This window comes from Chinchilla lanigera, unplaced genomic scaffold (genome assembly GCF_000276665.1).
Source record: "Chinchilla lanigera isolate Chin_1 unplaced genomic scaffold, ChiLan1.0 scaffold00067, whole genome shotgun sequence".
Lineage (NCBI taxonomy): Eukaryota > Metazoa > Chordata > Mammalia > Rodentia > Chinchillidae > Chinchilla > Chinchilla lanigera.
In genome coordinates this window covers 11,722,584-11,742,061 of record NW_004955468.1, presented here as the reverse complement: position 1 = coordinate 11,742,061, position 19,478 = coordinate 11,722,584, and the positions used below count along the sequence as shown (strand labels likewise).

Here is a 19,478-nt window from a genome sequence, read left to right as displayed (position 1 = left end):
CATGACAGGGATTCCGGACCTTGCAGGATGATTCCACGAATGTGTGGCCCGGCACACCCAGTGTGAGTCTGTCCTATATCAGACGTGGGTGGGAGAGGGAGAGCTTCCTGATAGGATGGGAAGGACCTGGATAGGCAACAACTGCTTAAACCGGGGAAGGCAAATAACTGAACATTCTGACAGCAGTACCAAGCTGAGGAAGTAGAAGTCCCCGGGGCAGATAGGCAAGATAACTTTTTGCCTGTAAATAAAGTATCCAGGGAGTGGGTTTAGTGAGGTCCACCTGGGTGGGAAGGCAGCCCTGCGTGGGTGGAGGTGGGGCGTCCTGGGCAAGTTACCTCCTGTGGCTGAGCCTGTTTTCAAATGGAACTAAACTTCCTTCTCAGGGGTTCTGTGTAGAGCCCATAACAGTTATAAGGCACGGAGTCCAGGGTCCCTCACCCTCCAGGGGTTCAGCAAACGCTCATTTATTTCGTTTCTCCCTTTCAGTCTCCGTTGTCAGGATGCCTGTCATCTCTCCCTCTGGGCCTGTTTCTGTGGGCGCGGGGCGCTGCCAGGGGACTTGGTTTGGCACCTTAAACTCAGAGAGCAGCCTCCTCCAGCCGCACAAGCGGGAGGGAGGCGCCAGGCCTGATCCGGTAGCTCGCCAGCGCAGACAGGTATTTCCAGTCCGGCTAGTGAGGAAAGGGGTGGAGGTGGGGATGGGGCTGCTGCAGGAGATCGGATGAGCAGGGACCTGGGTGGATCCCCCGGGAGGAGGGCGGAGCGGCGTGCCGCCCGCTGGGTGCTCCCGTGCCCCGCTCGGATTTCAGCCCTCGAAGCCACCTCTGTGGTTCACCCTGCAGTGAGGGGAGCGAGTCGGAGGCGGGTCACCGAGGAAAGGCGTCTGCAAAGGGACAGGTTCTTGCGGCCCCAGGGCGCCGCCGGGACCCGGTTGCTGGCGTGGCGGCTCCCACGCTTGGTTGTGCAGAGCTCCACGAGGGGGCGACCTAAGCCCACGTGCCACCGAGTCCTTCTCTCCCGAAACTACAACTCCCAGGCGGCGCGGGGGTCCCGCCCGCCTCTCCGGGCCTCCGCTGGCTGCAATTGGCCGCCGCGGGAGGGGACCGGCGGTCTCCAGGGCGACGGGAGGCGCTCGGGGCATCCGCGGCGGGAGGCGGGTCCGCCCCCTATTGTGTGGCTGAGAGCGCGGAGCGAGCGGTGCGGAGCAGGTGAGCGCGAGGGCGTCCTGGGGTGGAAGTGGGGTGCGGCAGGGGGCTTGGGGAGCAGTGGGAGTTGGGACGGGGGGCAGCGGGGGGGGCAGCTCTGGAGAGAAGTGGGATTCTTTGGGTAGCAGAACTAGGGGAGTTCTGGGCAGTGCAGTGAAATTGCTGATGGGTGGGTGAGGGGTTCCCCTCCGCTGGAGGAGTTCTGGAGCTAATGTGAGGGAGTTCCTTGGTGGGTTGCAAAAGAGAGGAGGGGTTCCAGGAGGCCAGAGAATGGGAGGGAGAAGGGGACTGTTGTGGGTAGAGTATCAAGTGCATTATGGGCTCGGCCAGAATTCCGGGGATGGCAATTCCAGGGAGCCCGAGGATGGGCAGAAGCGGGTGGCCTGGGGGGCCCAGCAGGGCAGAGGACCTGCTGCACTGAAGATCAGGTGGGAGAAGCTGGACTTTGGGGGAGGGTGGGACAGGGAGACTTATGCCAGGCATGGGAGTCGTTGGGAGAATGCAGGCCGGCTGGTGGGGAGACTGGGCGGGAGAAAACGGTGGGGCCCGTGGAGTTGGAAAGATCCTGGGAAAAGCGAGGGAATTCTGGCGACGCCTGGGTTTCAAGGTTCCTGGCAAACTGAGCCAGGGAGACCTGAGGATTCCTATACTATGCGCTCAGAAAGAAGGCTTTTTGGGGAAGTATGGGTGAGCTGGCCGAGCAGGGGAGGCAGGGGGAATGGTTGCTGGTGCATTGCCAGGAGTTAGGCATGAAAGGGCATTTAAGTAGAGGATGTTTTACAGCCAGCGCTGGACTGTGAGGCCAGGGTTGGGGTAGAGGCCTCAGAGCAGAGTCCACTTGGGTCTGCCAGGCCTGGGCAGGGCCATCTGGCTCACTCTGACTGCCCTAGGACCTGTGGGGCCAAGGCTGGACAGTGTTCCTACCCTCCCTGCGCAGGGCTCATTTTGTGTGCCCTAGGGACTGACTCACAGGCGTTATTGGCTTCTGGCGTATCCCCCTAGGGTTGGGAAAGGGAGGGTCTGGCAAACCCTGGCACCCTGAGGATATGGGAGAGGAGTGAGCGGGAGGAATTGGGGTGAGGCACTTAGATTGTGGTGCCTGGCAGCTTCATGAAGAAGAAGGGCGCCAGCTGCCAGCCTCAGGACCTGCCCAGACCTGGAGTGTGCTGCCTGGGCCACCCATAGCGTGGGTGGAGAGGCAGCCGCTCCTCCCCCAAGGCTCGCTCACTGTGAGAGCAGTGCTGGGAGGCTGACTGGAGAAAGAAGCCCGCACAGGGTCCCCAGCCTCCAGTCCTCTTTGTAGAGGCAGGAAATGGGGCCAGGGATCTGGTGGGGATGCCCAGGGACCACTTCCTGGGGGAAAAGGGAGTCTGGACTCTAACCCTTGATGTGTCTCAGCAAAGATCCCACAGAGTCCTTGTCACATGGTGGACATGAGGGCGGGCCATAACTTGATTCTTGCTTGCTGTCTGCCACCTTGAGTAAGGAAAGAGGCTGGGCCGTGAGGGTCTTGATCATCCATATTCCCCTGAAAAATCTTTTTCCCCGTGTAGAAGAAACCTCCAGTTCTCTGCTGGCTCAGTTTGCCGAGGACATTATAGCTGAAGTATTCCCAGAATTCCTCTGCTTTTCCTAGGACCTTTCCTCTACTGGCCACACCATTTCTCCTGCATGGTCTCTGTGTCAGCACACCCTCCATTCTCCAAATACTTTATCCCAGCTCAATGCCTGGGCTTTAAGATCTCGGGTCTTGGGGCTGAAGGTGTAGCTCCGTGGTAGAGTGCTTGCCTCCCTGGTGTCTTTGCAGGCAAGCATCCGCCACTTACCGCTGTCCTTCCTCCTTTTCTTCCTAGTGCCTTTCTCTGACTGAGTTTTCTTCTGGGCTCCACTATTGACCAACTCCGCACATTGCTTTGCGTTTTGCATTTAGATCTGGTGATTCTCCAAAGAACAGCCTCCTCGGGTGTTCCATGAGCTAAGTCCTAACTGTGCAGAGGAGTGACGGCTGAACCCTGTTGCCTGAGCCCGATCAGAAGGATTGACCCCGGGCTTGCTGGGCTGCGGACATCCCTCGGCCCCTCCATCTAGGCTCCTGTGGCTGGGAGGGGCTGGGCGAGCAGGCCTGCTGGGCTATGGTTTGGTCCCTCAGCCTGGCCATCCTCAGCCTGATCATCAGCCAGGGGGCTGGCGGTGAGCTGGGTTTAAGAACAAGCGCTTGGGGTGTGGGGCATCTCCCGAGAGGTTCTCTGTGACCGTGTGAGGTGAGGGCAGGGGAGGACGAGGGCTGGCTCTGGAGAAGTGAGGTGCTGATGAAGCCTCCCCTCCAGCTCTCACTCTGGCCCCCGCTGTGCCCTCACGCCACCCACCATGCAGGTCGAAGGAAGCCTGAGGTGGTCTCTGTGGTGGGCCGTGCTGGGGAGAGTGCAGTGCTGGGCTGTGACCTGCTACCCCCGGCTGGCCACCCCCCTCTGCATGTCATCGAGTGGCTGCGCTTTGGATTCCTGCTTCCCATCTTCATCCAGTTTGGCCTGTACTCTCCCCGAATTGACCCTGATTACGTGGGTAAGAGTTGTCCCGGTGGGAGGGAGGGTGGGGAGGGTGTGAAGCCTCTCATTAACCGCTCTACCCTGCCCCAAGCTCATCTCCAGCTCCACTGCCCTAACTGCTTACCAAGCATGGCTGTGTTCCCAAGCAGTGTTATTTCATGGGGCAAGTCATTCATTCACACGTACAAACCCTACAGTTGTGCTGCTTAGAATTCCATGTGGTCTGTTCCAAAGATCTTGCACCTTTTTTTTTTTTTTCCTTTGATACTGGGGTTTGAACCCTTGGCCTTCATACTGAGCTGCATCCCTAGTGCTTTTTAAAAACTTTTTTTATTTTGAGACAGGGTCTTGCTAAGTCATTGAACTGCCCAGGCTAGCCTCTAACTTGCAGCCCTCCTGCCTCAGCCTCCAACAGTACTGGCATTACAGGCATGCACCACCACACCCTGCCTTTTGACTTAACAGTTGTGTCTATTCTAAACCTAATCGCTTTTTCTAGATCTTATCATGAAACTTCCCAGACTGTATTCTGATTTTCCATAGTCTCCATCCCTGGCCCCATCCTGGTCCCTGGGTCTGCTCTCTGCTAGCTGTCCCTCACCTGAAGTCCAAAGTGCTAGGTCCCAGGCACCTAGGGAATGGGCTGAAGGGTCCTAAGGCTGGTTGAGCAGCTACAACCTGTGCTTCTCTAAGTGGGGCTCATCTTGACGGGGAGAAAAACATGGGCACAGAGGCGGAAGGCTGGGGAGGACCCTGGCTCCCCAAAGGTCCCAGCATGAAGAGGGCTGGCTGGGTTGCTGCTCCAGGCATCTCCTGTATGGGAAGTAGAGGAGTTTTTAGGGTCGCTGGAGCCTTCTGCTGCAGCCCAGCTGGCTCCCCAGAATGGCGCAGCTTGCTCCTAATCTTGAAAGGAGCCTTAATCTGAGCGGTTTAGTGCCAGGGGTCAGAAGGCCTGTGGCAGTCCCGAGGATGGATCTGGGCAAGAGAGAACCTCGCCCCCCTCCCCCTCAGGGGAAACTTGGGAAGGACCACCTGGGAGGATGGTGGTGGTGGAGCCCCACCTTTCTCTTGCAGTTTGAATCCTGAGGGAGGCACTGGATTGGCTGGGCTCCGGCCACCGTTCAGTGTGGGTTGAGCCCAGGGGAGGAAGCACAGGCAGGTGCTGCAGAGGGGGAGGGTTTATTTTTAAACTGGGGGCAGTTATTGGCAAACAGCCTGGTGGGAGGTTATGTGTCTACACAAGCCCAAGGGGGCTTGCGGGGAAGCAGGCCTCAATTAGCACAAGTGGAGGAAAAAAAAAGGCTGTGTGCGGACCAGCCCTCCCTCCCGCCTGCCTGGGCCTGGGAGGGGTTTAGGTTGCCACTGCCGCCTGTGGCTGTGGGCTGCAGGCTGAGGTGGACAGATTCGGGGGATGCGGGGAGAGAGACAGAATTTCTCTGCAAGGAGAGAGTGTCTCTAGGAGGGCGGGGAGGCGCGGGGAGGTGGGAGGGCCTTTCCTGGGACTCCACCTGGAAGGTGCAGAACTCTTTTCCTTCCACTCCAGCTTCGGTCCTGCCTTGGGAACCTCATGCTTAGAAGTCACGGGATGGCCACCTGTGCACCTGTGGGTTTCTACGCTGTGGTGTCTGTGTGCTGTTCCTTGAGCTGCCAGGGCCCGAGCAGTAGCCTTCGGGGCTTTTCCTCTTCCGCTATCCTTTGTTCCCACTCCTGCCCTCTCCACTTTGGAGCTCCTTGTCAACCAGAGCTGGCCCAGGGCATGGGGACCCCTGAAGGAGGCCTCTGAGCCCATTAACCCTTTGACTGACGCTCAGTGGAAGGAGCCTCGCAGCCTTTGTGTAGGGGACTTAGAACTGCAGTTGCTAAGCAACGGGAGGTGGAGGTTGCTAGGAAAAATGCTGTTGTGTCATAAACCCTCTGGGCCAGTGGAGGGGAGATGGGCCTGGGACTGTGCAGAAAGCTGGTGGCCTAGAAGATGAGACTTGAGAGAGACGAGAGCTATAGGGACCACATGGAAAGGAAAGTTTCCAATCTTGGAGGGCTCTAGAAGCCATCTGGCAGTAGAAACTGGGTTCATAAAGTACTGCAAAAGTAGTTCAAAGCAGTATAAAGTGAGTAGGACTAATATAGTATGATTAAATTAGCTACTGTAGGTAAAGTACCCTGCATGGTGCCTGTAGGCGAGGCATGGGAGAAAGGCAGGCTGAGCTTGTCTACACCAGCGTTCCTAGATGGATCTTAGACCAGCTCTTTGCATCTATGGGGTGGGCTTCTGGCCTTCTGTGCTATATTTCCTGAGAGTTTCAAGGTGCCCCATAGCTGAAGGGACATGCGTTTTCTCACTGCTGAGTCGTTTAATAAAAAGCAGTTATTTCATTTGCCATTTAGAACTGCCCTGCTCACTCCAGTCATCTCCCCTTACTGGCTTGTGTCTCTCAAAAGCCTCTGCTGGTTACGTCTTCCCAGAAGCCTCTTTGGTCCTCTTGCTTTACAGTGCCCTGTCTGGGCACAGTTGGTGCCGTGGATTGAGTTTCTGTCTGCATGGACACACCTGCCAGGTTCATGAGCATGGAGTTTCCTGCCATCAGGGAGCCTAAAAGGCAGAGATGGCCTCTGTCTCCTGCACAACTCCCACAGGGAGGAAGATTTTTTTTTTTTAATTTTTTTTTTTGGACTGGGAATCGAACTCACGAACTTGCACTTGCCAGGCAGGCGCTTGTGCCGCTGAGCTATGTCCCCGGCAGGAGGAAGATCTTAAGTCCCTCTAGTTGGCCCTGCAGATGTCCAGCAGGTGGCCTCAGCACTGCTGCCTCTGGCCATCTCCTTGGTCCTCTGTGACGCTGCAGACCTGGCCATCTGGCGGATGTCCCAAGAAAGTTAGGACAGGGAGTGTGCAGCATTGATACTCTGCAGGGAAACATTTGGGACTGTTGGCCATTGGCTCCCAGCATTTCCCAAGGGAGAGTATATGGATTATGCTCAGTGACCTAAATGTCACTCACTCCTAACACCAGTACTCCATGAAAAAGTACATTGCCCTGTCACTTACTAGCCATGAGGTTTTAGAAGGAAACTTAACATCACTTCATCTATAATGGAATTCTTGGGAGGGTTAAATATGGTGACAGTGCCAAATATTACAGGGCCCATCTTCAGTGCTCACTCCCTTTCTCTCTTCTTCCTTTATACTAGCACTCTAGGATCTCCAGGATGAAAAGTTACTCTCACAGGGGGTACAGAAGGGGTTGTAGCCTGGGGTCTGCAAGGCTCAGTGGCCAGGCAGGTTAGGGTTACTGAGGAATCCTGATGGTGGGTTGAAGGCTATCATTATGTTAAATATTTACCTGCTAGGCATAGTTTTATCTCCTGGGTGGGGATTTAAACACCTCGCCCTTTCAGCAGGTCCACCCATCCTAAGGAATCCACATCCTGGGAAGTTATTCTTGAAAAGGACCCTTGCACAGTTCACAAGCCAGCGTCAGTGTGATGGTTTTCCCCTTCTTCCCTGTGGCATCAGGGGCACTGCGGGCTGAGCTTCTACTTTAGCCAGGTCCGCGGAGGTAGAATGGAAGCAGGTGGAGGATGAATGCACTAATAGGTTCAGGATTTCTACTGCTGGGAGGAGGTGGGGCATGCACGGTGCTAAGGGACCTGTCTAGGAACAGCATGTGCCTGCCCCGTAAAGTTTAGAAAATACCATCTGTCCACATCAGGTCAAGGTGGAGGTAGGTAGCTGGTGAGTGTAGAAGTGAGTAAGTAGGCTGCGGGTCCAGGTGAGAGACAGGACAGGTGTCTTGGTTACGTTTCTCTCATTGCTGAGACAATACCCAATGCCCAAAATTAAGGAAGAAAGGGTTTTTTTTTTAGCTCACAGTATATGGAGGTTTCAGTCTGTAATCAGCTGGCTCCAAGGCAGGGCGGCACGGCGGCACGGCGGCACGGCGGCACGGCACAAGGGCAACAGTTCCAACAGTTCAAGACGGTAGAAGACAGCAAAGCAGCAAGAGCCAAAGTCGGAGGAGAGCAAGCCTTTTTTCCTCCCTTATACTGTAAACAGGCTACCACCCGCTAGGGTGGGTGTATGTAGCGCTCACACCATCTCCCTGCCCTCCTCTTGCACAGGATGAGGATGTTTACAAAGTGAGGACCCTGGCACCCTGCTGAGTTGCTCAAACTTCTCATGTTGACACAATGTATTCACCATTACAACTGGCTCAAAGTGGATGATATGGAAGGAAATGAAAATATTTAGGGGGTTGGAAGGTTTAAGGAAAAGGTGCCTGTGGCGGTGACAGAGGAATCTGGGTTACATGAGGTTTCTGGTAGAGTGACTTGGCACACGGCAGTGCAGTTCACCTGTGGAGGAAAAAAGGGAGATGACACATTATCGGGTAAGGGATGGGGCCAGTATCCACGCAGACTTGTGATTTCAAATCTGGAGCTTTCTGGGCGTGGTGGCCCACGCCTGTAATCCCAGCACTCGGGAGGCAGAGGCAGGAAGATCGTTGCGCGAGTTCAAGACCAGCCTGGGCTACAAAGTGAGCTCAAGGCCAGCCTGAACTACATAGCGAGACCCTGTCTCAAAAAAGACAAAAAAAAAAAAAAAAAAATCTGGAGCTTATTCATTTGTTCAGCAACCTTTGAATACCAGCTGATGCCAGGCACTATGCTGTGTGCTTTCCCTGCTTTGTCTTACCCCTCCACTCCACCCCATTTTTTTTTTTTTTTAATTTTTATAGCAGAGGAAACTGAAATGGACAAAGCGGTCAAGTAACTTGCCCAGAGCTGGATTCTCGCCTAGCTCGCTGGCTGCCAAGTGTATACCTTTCTCACTCGGCTGTGCTGCCTGGGTCCCATGGAGCCCTCTGGGGTGCAGGGTTCCATCGGTGGAAGGAGCTGAGGGTCTGAGTGGACGGGCAGCTCAGTCTGAGCCTGGTGGTGTGCTGCGGGTGCTGAGCTGGGGGAGTGGAGTGTCTGCTTGTGCTGTGGTGTGTGGCTTTGTGGAGCTAGGTGAGGTCAGTCCGCTGGGAGTGCCCGGGGGCATGGAGGGGGTGGGTGCAGAGCTGCTGACTCTGCTGCCCCGCCGGGTTGGACTCTGGCCACCCTAAGGCGCTTAGGCAGCTGATAATAGTGCTAAGGGATTAGAGGCTTTGGAAGGCGAGGTCTGGACTTCTGCTAGGGCCCCAAACACTGCTGGGGTTTCCCGGGACAGAATACTCTGGCAGGAGGAGTACCGCAGGAGCCATACCTTGCTCCTACAAAAAGAAGTCAGGGACAGCCAGATCCTGTGGCATCCAGAGACCAAATGCTGGTTTTTTCACTCTCCCCTGCCCGCCCAACAGCACCGGAAGCCTGGTGTGGTTTGGTGGAACACTGTGCCCTCCTGCCCCGCCCCTGGTCTCTGTGTGGACTGGGCTCGGCTGTTGTAAGGCAGGAGGAGTCAGAAGGGCTGAATGGAAGGACTTGCTCTCAGAGACCAAACCCTGCCTATGCCACTGTAGGCCCCACTCCCTCAGGGTAACAGAGACTTGAAACTGTTCTGTACCCCTGAGAATGACCAGTGTGACCAGGGATTTGGGGCTCCTCTGGGGTCCCTTCAGCACCCCTAATCCAGGGCTTCTCCCCAGGACGAGTCCGGCTGCAGACGGGAGCATCTCTGCAAATCGAGGGGCTCCGGGTAGAAGACCAGGGCTGGTACGAGTGCCGCGTGCTCTTCTTGGACCGGCACAGCCCGGAAGAGGACTTTGCCAACGGCTCCTGGGTGCACCTGACAGTGAATTGTATGAGGCTGGGGAGCAGGTGGTGGAGAAGGGAGGGCAGGAGGATGATGGGGACCCTGGCTGGTAGGAGAAGGGGAAGAGGAGTTCAGTGCAGCTGCAGTGCCCCACCCTTCTGGACACCCCTTGACCCTCCGTCAGTCCCATCCTTTCAGTTCTTCAAATCAGCTGCCTAGGCTGAGTCAGAAAGGTCTTTTTTCTCTCTTTCCTTCTGCCTCCCTGGCCAGGGTGATGGCTGGGGGGCTGGGGATATTGGTCCATGTTTTCAAAGCACCTCTTTCACGTCGGACCCCATTAATCCTCCCTCATAATCCATCTCATAGGTGAGAGGAGCAGAGAAGCAGGTCCTGCTGCTGGTGTCTGATGACTGGCAGGGCAGAGTCCAGGACCTAGGTCTTTGACTCCCTGTACAGTGCTCTGCCTTGCACTTAGCTCTCCTCCCTCCTTGCTTTCTATGCTCAGCACAGTGTGAGCAGATAGGCTGGTGCAATTCTGTCCTGGTCCCTGGTGGGGCAGACAGGGTGACCCTGGGCTCCATTTGTGGGTGGAGGGGTGCAGCCCTGAATGGCCTGTCTCCCTGGCCCTTGTACACTGCTTTTGGGGCCATAGCTCCAGTGGAGTTCCTGATGACTTTCTCCCCTACAGCGCCCCCTCAGTTCGAGGAGACACCTCCCCCAGTACTGGAAGTGCGAGAACTGGAGCCAGTCACCCTGCGCTGCGTGGCCCGCGGCAGCCCCCAGCCTCGTGTGACTTGGAAGCTCTGGGGACAGGACCTTGGCAGGGGCCAAGGTCAGGTGCAAGTGAGTCCCAGAGTTGGGCAGAGTGGGCCAGCTGGAGTGTGCTGGGAAGCGGGGAACAGACTGGGATACAGAGGGGAGTCTCGGGCCAGGCTGGAAGATGGGCCTCCAATGGGACCTTTCTATTGGCTTCCCCAGAGCCCAGCGTGCGGACTCCCTCTGCTGGCCAGTCTCGGGAGTGCAGCTCCGAGGCTGGCCCAGCAGAGAGGGAACACGGATTCTTTCTCCAGGTGCAGAACGGGACGTTGTGGATCCGGCGGGTGGAGCGAGGCAACTCTGGAGTCTACACCTGCCAAGCCTCCAGCACGGAGGGCAGCGCCACCCACGCCACCCAGCTGCTGGTGCTAGGTGCTCTTTGGCGGGAGGCCTGGGGACCCGGGATACCTGTGTGAGAGGTGGGGAGGCGCACCGCAGGATAAAGAGGAGGAGGATGATGTCTGCACAGGGTCGCGACGGGATCAGTAAACAGACAAATAGATACTTAGTGCCCAGCAGTGTGTTACAGTGGGCGGGGTCTGGGTGCTGGTGTAGACCCTTCCGAGCCCCGGCTTCCCATTTCAGTGAAGAGGAAGGTTGACATCTTCTTCTTAGGACTGTGACAGAATTTAGTCAGGTCCCGGCAGGCACAAGTGTGGCACACAGTCATTGCTGGCCTAGGCTTTGTCCTGTGGAAAGAAAGCTGAGGCGTGTGAAGCCCGAGTCACCTTCACAGTGCCTGTTATCTGCGAGGGGGAGTAGGATGGCCTGTGACTCCGTGGACATAGGCTTTCCGTGGTATTCGGGGAGGCCTGGCGATGTGTCCCATGTCGGTCCCCCTCCCAACACCGCTGAGCTGAGACAAGTTGCCATCTCTCTGCTTTCATGTTTGCATCTACAAAAGGGAAGCAATTTGCCCATGCGGGTTCTTGGCAGGATGCATGGGATGAGCAGGCGAGGTGCTGGGCATTCAGAGCTGGCTGCAGCAGGGGATCCGTGCACAGGCTCCCATTGTTCTCCCTTGTTACTGACTGCCCAAGCAGTGGGCCCCGGGAGGAGGCAGCAGAGCTGCACAGTCAGAGACAGTTTTGCGGGCGGTATGTGGCTTGGCCAGGCCCTAGGGAAGGGCATGCCAGACTAGGGGTTTAGAGTAGAGGCATCAGGGCAGGAGTGAGCTGGCTGTGGGGACAGCCCGTCCCCACACTGCAGGAGTTCATGAGGGCTGGAATATGGACAGATGGGGGGTTGTGTGATGGGGCCCATGGGGCTGGGTCCAGAAGCGGAAACTCAGTGTGATAGGATCCGAACTGCTGTGGGATCTGCAGCCTTAGTGCACGACTGACCTTTAGGTTGGCGACAAGGGAGCCTGGAGTCAGGTTGCTGCAGCATTTCAGGGCGAAGCACAGGGCACCAGGACTAGAGTAGGAGACATGGAGGTGCCTTAGATGTTATGGGCAAGGACCAAAGCGTGAATAAGCAGGGTGAAAACGGACCTCCTCCCCTGTACACACAATTTTTGGGCAGGGGAAATGGTAAATGGGGCTGCTCTCGGTGGAAGAGGAGGAATTTGGGAAGGGAAGCAGCACTCAAAGCGGACTTTTGTTATACTTAATGGGAAGGTCCTGACTGAGGTCCTCAGGACCCCATAACAACCCTATGTACCAGAGGGCAGAGCCAAGAAGAGTTGAACTGAGGGATCTGGGAAGACTGGGCTGAGGCCACCTCTCCCCCCTTGTGTTCCCTGCAGGACCCCCCATCATCGTGGTGCCCCCCAAGAACAGCACAGTCAATGTGTCCCAGGATGTTTCCTTGGCCTGTAGGGCTGAGGCGTACCCCACTAACCTCACCTACAGCTGGTTCCAGGATGGAATCAATGTCTTCCACATTAGGTAGGGTCACCCACACTGGGAGGAGCGGAGGTGGGGAGCGGATGGACAGTCTTGGAAGAGCCCTTTGGCTGGGTAAGACCTGGAGGACCCCTCCTTACACACACGGCATATTGCAGCCGCCTGCAGTCCCGGGTGCGGATCCTGGTGGACGGGAGCCTGCGGCTGCAGGCCACCCAGCCGGATGATGCTGGCCGCTACACCTGTGTGCCCAGCAATGGCCTGCTGCATCCCCCCTCAGCCTCTGCCTACCTCACTGTATTCTGTAAGTCTGACCCTAGCTCTTCCCGCGGCCTGCTTCCCTCTCCTGAGCCAGGCTCTCTCCCCCAACTTGCCACTGCGTTCCCCCAGACCCAGCCCAGGTGACAGCAATGCCTCCTGAGACACCCCTGCCCATCGGCATGCAGGGGGTGATCCGGTGCCCTGTTCGTGCCAACCCCCCGCTCCTCTTTGTTACCTGGACCAAGGATGGGCAGGCTCTGCAGCTGGACAAGGTACAGGCTTGGGGCAGGGGGTGGAAGGTGTCATTCTGGCCAGAAAGCAGCTGGAATGGAGTTAGCGCAGTATAATTCAGCTCTGAGCAGGAGCGCACATGCCCTACTAGGTGCTGTGGGTGGTGGTGAGTGGGAAGCAGCAGAAAGAAGCCTCCATCCTTAAGGAAGACACTGCCCAGAGGAGAGGGTCAGGAATAGAGTCTGCTAGGAGGCCAGGGATGGAGTAAACCTTCCTTTTAGGCCTGGTGGAGGGCAGATAAGCAACAGATTCTGAGACTTTGGGAATTGGGCCTGGCTGGTCATTTCATGCAGAAAGCAGGGGCCAGAGGGAGCACAGATGTAGTGCATTTGTGGAATGATAAATTGGGCAATTTGATGGGGGCTGCGGTGCCTGAAGGAACGTGAGTGGTGCAGAGAAAGCTGAAAAAAAGGTTGGGGCCAAAAGGCAAAACAGCACATGCCAGGTTCATATTACCTCACTCCAAGGTGATTGAGATCTGTTGTTTGTCTGCAGAGACCATAAATTCCTTGAGGCTTAGTGCTGCATCTTTTAATCACAATATCCTCAGGGCTCTTTACAATAGTAGTACTCAATACATTTTTGTTGTATGTTTGAAAAAAAAAAAAAAGTCTAAAGGCAGTGGAGCATCAGAGCTGTGATCAGGAGCTGAGTTTGCCAGATGGATTTTAGGATGAGAGTCACAAGGCTGTGGAGGTGGCCCAGGTGCCAGGGTTAAGAAATCTGAGCTAAAGGACACAAAGCTGGATGAGCCCTTGTGCTCATTCTGAAGGATGACAGATTGGAGTATTTAGATAGGGGGAATGAGGAAGAGGGAGGGGTCCCGCATTGTCCGGGAGGACAGTGGCAACCTTTACAGAGAAGGAGGAGCTGGTTTGGGGCGGAAGAGGCACCGTGAAGCACCGGGAGGGCAGTTAGGAGAGGCTGCAGCAGGCAGGGAGGTGAGCAGGGCTCAATTCCAGGGTGTGCTGCACACACAGGTCTTCCGGACCTGGGCAGATACAGTCTCACACTGAGGGATACCGCCCCTCTGTAGGAAAGAGATGGAGGGCTGGGGTTCTGAGAGAGGTCAAGCCTAGGGGAGGCATTGTGGGGTCCCTGCGCAGAGTGAGTTGTACTAACTCTCCATGCTGACCGTGCCTCAGCTGAATTCCTTTCTCTGGTTGTCATCTCATCTTTCCTCCAGTTCCCTGGCTGGTCCCAGGGCACAGAAGGCTCACTGATCATTGCCCTGGGGAATGAAGATGCCCTGGGAGAATACTCCTGCACGCCCTACAACAGCCTTGGTACTGCTGGGCCCTCCCCCATGACACGAGTGCTGCTCAAGGTGAGGCCCAGGTGGGCCAGGGGCCCATAGCAGCAGCGGGTCAGGTGGTGGAAGATGCTTGCTGAGACTGACAAATGACACGTGTGGGAGGGCCTCTCAGGTCTGTGTTTGCCGTGCTGGCCACAGCGGCAGCTGTCAGATGTTATCCCAGAGGGTTCTGCAGAGATGCTGGGGAGGTGGGACATCAGCTGCATGACACATTCACAAAATGAGCTGTCTGTCTGCTCTGACTCCTGCTAATCTTAACCATGCTGCTGCTGTCCCTGGGGGTTTGGGGAAGGAAGCAAAGGGCAGGGGGACGTGGCAATCTGTAGAGGTTTGTACATCTCCAGAGAGTCCTGCTCGGCTCACTAGTCCTTACCCATCCTACCATTTCCCTCAGCCTCACCTGCTGGGGAGCATACACACAGAGCTAGAGAGAAAGGGAGCAATAGGTGGGGGAAGGATGTGCTGGAGACTGAGACATACGGTGTAGCAGGGAGCTGGGAGTGTGGTGAGGACCCAGCCTCAGACAGGTGGAAGAGAGGTTTTGAGAGAGGCACCTCCCAATGCAACTGTGGCCTGCAGGTTCCCCCAGCCTTTGTAGAACGGCCCAAGGAAGAATATTTCCAAGAAGTAGGACGGGAGCTACTCATCCCTTGCTCTGCTCAAGGAGATCCTCCTCCCACTCTGTCCTGGGCCAAGGTAAGGCTCTGACCCTGCTCCTGCTGTGAGCCGCGCCACCCTGCATCTCTGTCTCTGTGCCCTTGGCTTATTCACAGGAAAGAGGATCTGGGAAGGAGTGGGCTGTCAGACACAGGGTGGGGAGGCAACAAGCCTCCTGGAGAGATGAGTGGCCCCCTTGGTGAGGGGTGGCTGCGTGTGTCCTCAGGGCTGACCAGTGCTTCTGCAGGTGGGCCGTGGGCTGCGGGGCCAGGCCCAGGTGGACAGCAACAGCAGCCTCATCCTGCGGCCACTGACCAAAGAGGCTCACGGGCGCTGGGAGTGCAGTGCCAGCAATGCCGTAGCCCGGGTGGCCACCTCCACGAATGTCTACGTGCTGGGTCAGTGGCTGGAGAGCATGCTGGTGCCAGGGAAGACTATGTGGGGTGGGATATAGGGGAATCATTTTTGGAGGCTCAGCTGGGGGATTGTGGGTAGGGGACCCGTGGGACGATGGGTGGAGGTCAGACCCTTCCATGAACCCCAGTCTTCACCCTCCCTCAGGGCCCTGACTGTCATCTCTCCCTCCATCCTCTCCCCAGGCACCAGCCCCCATGCTGTCACCAATGTGTCTGTGGTGCCTTTGCCCAAGGGTGCCAATGTCTCCTGGGAACCTGGCTTTGATGGTGGCTATCTGCAGAGGTTCAGTGTCTGGTACACCCCATTGTGAGTGACCTGTGCCTGGCTTCACCCTGAATCTATCTAGCCCTCTTCCCTTTCTCCAGCCCTCATTCCTACTCATGTCTCAGCTCTGCTGCCATTTCCAGAGACTCATAGGTGTTCAGGTCCCAGGTCCCGGGACCTTGGATGGTTGGGTGGAGAGGGGAGGTCATCTCTCTGGACTCCAGGCCTTCTCATGAGATGTCCCCTGACTTCCTGTGTGCCCTAGGGCCAAGCGTCCTGACAGAGCCCACCATGACTGGGTGTCCCTGGCGGTGCCTATAGGGGCCGCCCACCTCCTTGTGCCTGGGCTGCAGCCCCACACGCAGTACCAGTTCAGCGTCCTAGCTCAGAACAAGCTGGGGAGTGGTCCCTTTAGCGAGATCATCTTGGCTGCACCAGAAGGTGAGAGACCTCATGCCACAGAGCAGCAGGGATGGGGATGAGGGTGAGGAGTATTAGGGACATGGAAGGACAAGGGGACATGGAAGGACATGGAAGGCTGTGGGTATTAGGGACATGGAAGGACAAGGGGGCTGAGGTGCTGGGCAGCGGGGGTGTGGAAGGGTCCCCGCAGGACAGCGCTGCACTGGGGGGCTGTGGAAGACCAGGGAGGAGCAAGATGAGGGGAGCTGGGAACTCTCACCTCTAACTTGCCTGTCTGTCCCATTCAGCGCTTCCTACCACACCAGCTGCACCCAGACTCCCACCGACAGAGACACTGCCTCCCCTGTCCCCCCCTCGGGGTCTGGTGGCAGTGAGAACACCCCGGGGGGTACTCTTGCACTGGGATCCCCCAGAGCTGGTCCCTAAGAGACTGGATGGCTACATTCTGGAAGGACGGCAAGGCTCCCAGGGCTGGGAGGTGCTGGACCGAGCTGTGGCCGGCACAGAAATGCAGCTGTTGGTGCCAGGCCTCATCAAGGTATGTGCAGGAGGCCAGGAGTGGGGTGGGGGCCTCTTCGGTGACCTGTTGCATTCCCGGAGCCCCATCTTCTCTTCCTGATTTGCGTATATTCACCTCCTTGTCCTGCCCATGACCTCACCTCCCAACTGCAAGGTCTTTAGGAATGGGGCTGGGAGGGCGACGCAGCCTTGACCCACTTCCTGCCCTACTCCTCCTCACTCCCAGGATGTTCTCTACGAGTTCCGCCTGGTTGCGGTTGCTGGGAGCTACGTCAGCGAAGCCAGCAACACGGCCAACATCTCCACTTCGGGTGAGAATGTGGTGGGAGCAAAGGGCGGTGGGGCTTGCGCTTGAGGAGTCCCGAGCCCACTGACCTTTCTTCTGCTTCCGGTGTCCAGGCCTGGAGGTCTACCCCTCGCGCACACAGCTGCCGGGCCTGCTGCCTCAGCCCGTGCTGGCTGGCGTGGTGGGCGGTGTCTGCTTCCTGGGCGTGGCCGTCCTCGTAAGCATCCTGGCCGCCTGCCTCATGAACAGGCGCAGGGCTGCGCGACGCCGGCGCAAGCGCCTCCGCCAGGGTAGGTTCCTGCATGTTGTTCCTGGAGCCCCTCCACCCACAACCCTGGCCTACTTGGGAGGAAAGGCCCTCCCTCCCACACAGTCCAGGTGCACCTGGGCTGTCCCACCCTTTTCCCAGCCCAATGGGCAGGGGCTGGGTGCCTAGCATTGGGTGGGCTGTGGAGAGCTTGGTTTTGGCGGGGTCACCTGTTCTCATGCCCTTACAGATCCACCTCTGATATTCTCCACGCCCAGGAAGTCTGGCCCACAGTAAGTCCCACTATTGTACTCGCCAGTAACCACTGCTTCCTCCTCTGCGCCTTCTCCAGGGCCAGAACAGAAGCTGGAGGTGGGTGGGAACGGGGTGCAGAGGCCCGGCCTGGGCACGGACCCAGCGTTGCCCGTGCCGTCCCTCCACCCCCGCCACCATATTGGTCCTCTCCTCGCTCACCCTAGTGCTGCTCTGTTGTGCACCAAACTTCTCCAGGACAGACCCTGATCTCCTGTCCTTCCCCAGCTCTGCTCCTGGCTCAAGCAGCCCTGACAGCGTGGCCAAGCTGAAACTCCAGGGCTCCCCAGTCCCCAGCCTGCGTCAGAGTCTCCTTTGGGGGGAACCTGTTCGTCCCCCCAGCCCGCATCCGGATCCTCCATCTAGCCGGGGACCCTTACCCCTGGAGCCTATTTGCCGAGGCCCAGACGGGCGCTTTGTGATGGGACCCAACGTGGGAGCCCCCCAAGAAAGGTCAAGCCTGGAGCGGGCAGAACTTCAGGCCCCATCCCAGCGTCTGGCCCGGTCCTTTGACTGTAGCAGCAGCAGCCCCAGTGGGGCACCCCAGCCCCTCTGCATTGCGGACATCAGCCCTGTGGGGCCCCCTCCAGCAGTGCCACCCAGTCCCCTACCAGGTCCTGGACCCCTGCTCCAATACCTGAGCCTACCTTTCTTCCGGGAGATGAATGTGGATGGGGACTGGCCCCCGCTAGAGGAGCCCAGCCCTGCTCAGCCCCCAGATTACATGGATACCAGGCCCTGCCCCACCTCATCTTTCCTTGGCCACCCGGACTCCCTGCCTATGTCCCCCAGGGCAGCACTTCCTGGCGCTGTGGTGGGGGCTGGGGCCATGTCAGAATCCCCCTACACAGCCCTGGCTGATTGGACGCTGAGGGAACGGCTGCTGCCAGGCCTTCTTCCTGCTGCTCCCAGGGGCAGCCTTACAAGCCAGAGCAGCGGAAGGGGCAGCGCTTCCTTCCTGCGGCCCCCCTCCACGGCCCCCTCTGCAGGGGGCAGCTACCTCAGCCCGGCGCCAGGAGACACCAGCAGCTGGGCCAGTGGCCCTGAAAGGTGGCCCCGGAGGGAACATGTGGTGACAGTCAGCAAGAGGTGAGGGCAGCTGCTGCCTATCCTTGCCCTCATCCTGGTTCTGTACTGTTGGCTCAAATAATATCCCCCTCACCCAGTACCCCACACTGCTCCCTCACCACTCCCATCCTGGGACTTAGAGACCCTGTCTTCTGTTAGATGCTTTTGCCAAGGTGCAGGGATCTTCAGGGGAAACCTACGGCCAAATTTGAGTTTGGGGGCCCCAGCTCCAGACTTTTCTAGATATTGTCTGTCCGTTTACCACAATATGTGTGCTTGTCCCTTTTTATAGGAGGAACACATCTGTGGATGAGAATTATGAATGGGACTCAGAATTCCCTGGGGACCTGGAATTGCTGGAGAATCTGCACCTGGGCTTGGCGAGTTCTCGGATCCGAACCGAAGCTGAGCCAGAGTTAGGTGTGTAAGCCTCTGGAAAGGCAGGCACTAGTGGCTGTGCTCTCCCATGTACCCCCGCCACCTGAGGACCAGTCTGTGCCACCAGGCCCCATATCAGACTCCTTTTCTACAGTCCGTGCCTTGCTCCCATGTACATCTGCTCCCAAAGGCCCTTTGGATCCTCACGTCTGAGTGTCAAGGCCGCCGCCTCATTGTCCTGCTTTCCTTGTGCAGGCATGAAGACTCCAGAGGAGAGCTGCCTTCTGAACACTGTCCATGCTGCTGGCCCTGAGGCCCGCTGTGCTGCACTTCGAGAGGAATTCCTGGCCTTCCGCCGCCGCCGCGATGCTACCCGGGCCCGGCTCCCTGCCTATCGACAGCCAGTCCTCCATCCTGAACAGGCCACGCTGCTGTGAATATCCCTAATGTGAGGCTGGGCGGACCCGCACTAGGCCTATGGACCTATAAAGGAGGCGCCCAGCAAGACCTAGCTGCAACTTGGGGCACTGCCCCCTGCCCTTTGGTGCCTAGGCACGGACCCTGATGGTGGGCTTGGGTGAGCTTGGTATGGAATGTATGTGCTGAACCCCTAGGTGAGTCTGGAGTCTGGGAATTGGAACAGGGATCTTAGCCTGCCCGTGTGTGTGTGTGTGTGTGTGTGTGTGTGTGTGTGTGTGGTGTATGTGGTATATGTGGTGTGAGTGAAGTTTTTTACAGGTAAATAAAGTCTGAAAAAATATTCCTGTGTATCTAGCTTTGAAACTGAGTGAAGTGGGAAGATCCCTGTACCCTTAAAGAAGAGGGGAAACTTTCTGAACAAATGGGGGTGTTTTCAACAGTCATTCCCTAAGGACTTACTGGGCGCCTACTG

The 19,478-nt window shown here is 57.3% G+C and overlaps 1 protein-coding gene across 3 annotated transcripts; it reads left to right on the top strand.

The window, feature by feature from the left end:
- The first annotated feature begins 439 nt into the window (after positions 1-439).
- Positions 440-19,346, top strand: Igsf9 (immunoglobulin superfamily, member 9). Of its 3 annotated transcripts, XM_005400186.1 has the most exons (21): positions 1,130-1,211; positions 3,139-3,398; positions 3,582-3,770; positions 9,379-9,531; positions 10,174-10,328; positions 10,556-10,673; positions 12,049-12,190; positions 12,307-12,452; positions 12,539-12,681; positions 13,887-14,027; positions 14,595-14,711; positions 14,920-15,070; positions 15,272-15,395; positions 15,619-15,794; positions 16,064-16,314; positions 16,522-16,606; positions 16,695-16,871; positions 17,079-17,121; positions 17,369-18,229; positions 18,501-18,628; positions 18,842-19,346. In XM_005400186.1, the coding sequence occupies exons 2-21, from the start codon at positions 3,341-3,343 to the stop codon at positions 19,021-19,023; spliced, it is 3,540 nt and encodes a 1,179-aa protein (XP_005400243.1). In that variant the 5' UTR covers positions 1,130-1,211; positions 3,139-3,340; the 3' UTR covers positions 19,024-19,346. The 3 variants fall into 3 exon arrangements, with proteins under 3 accessions (XP_005400241.1, XP_005400243.1, XP_005400244.1); XM_005400187.1 differs by lacking the exon at positions 3,582-3,770; XM_005400184.1 differs by lacking the exons at positions 3,139-3,398; positions 3,582-3,770 and having other exon boundaries at positions 440-1,211.
- The last annotated feature ends 132 nt before the right edge of the window (positions 19,347-19,478 follow it).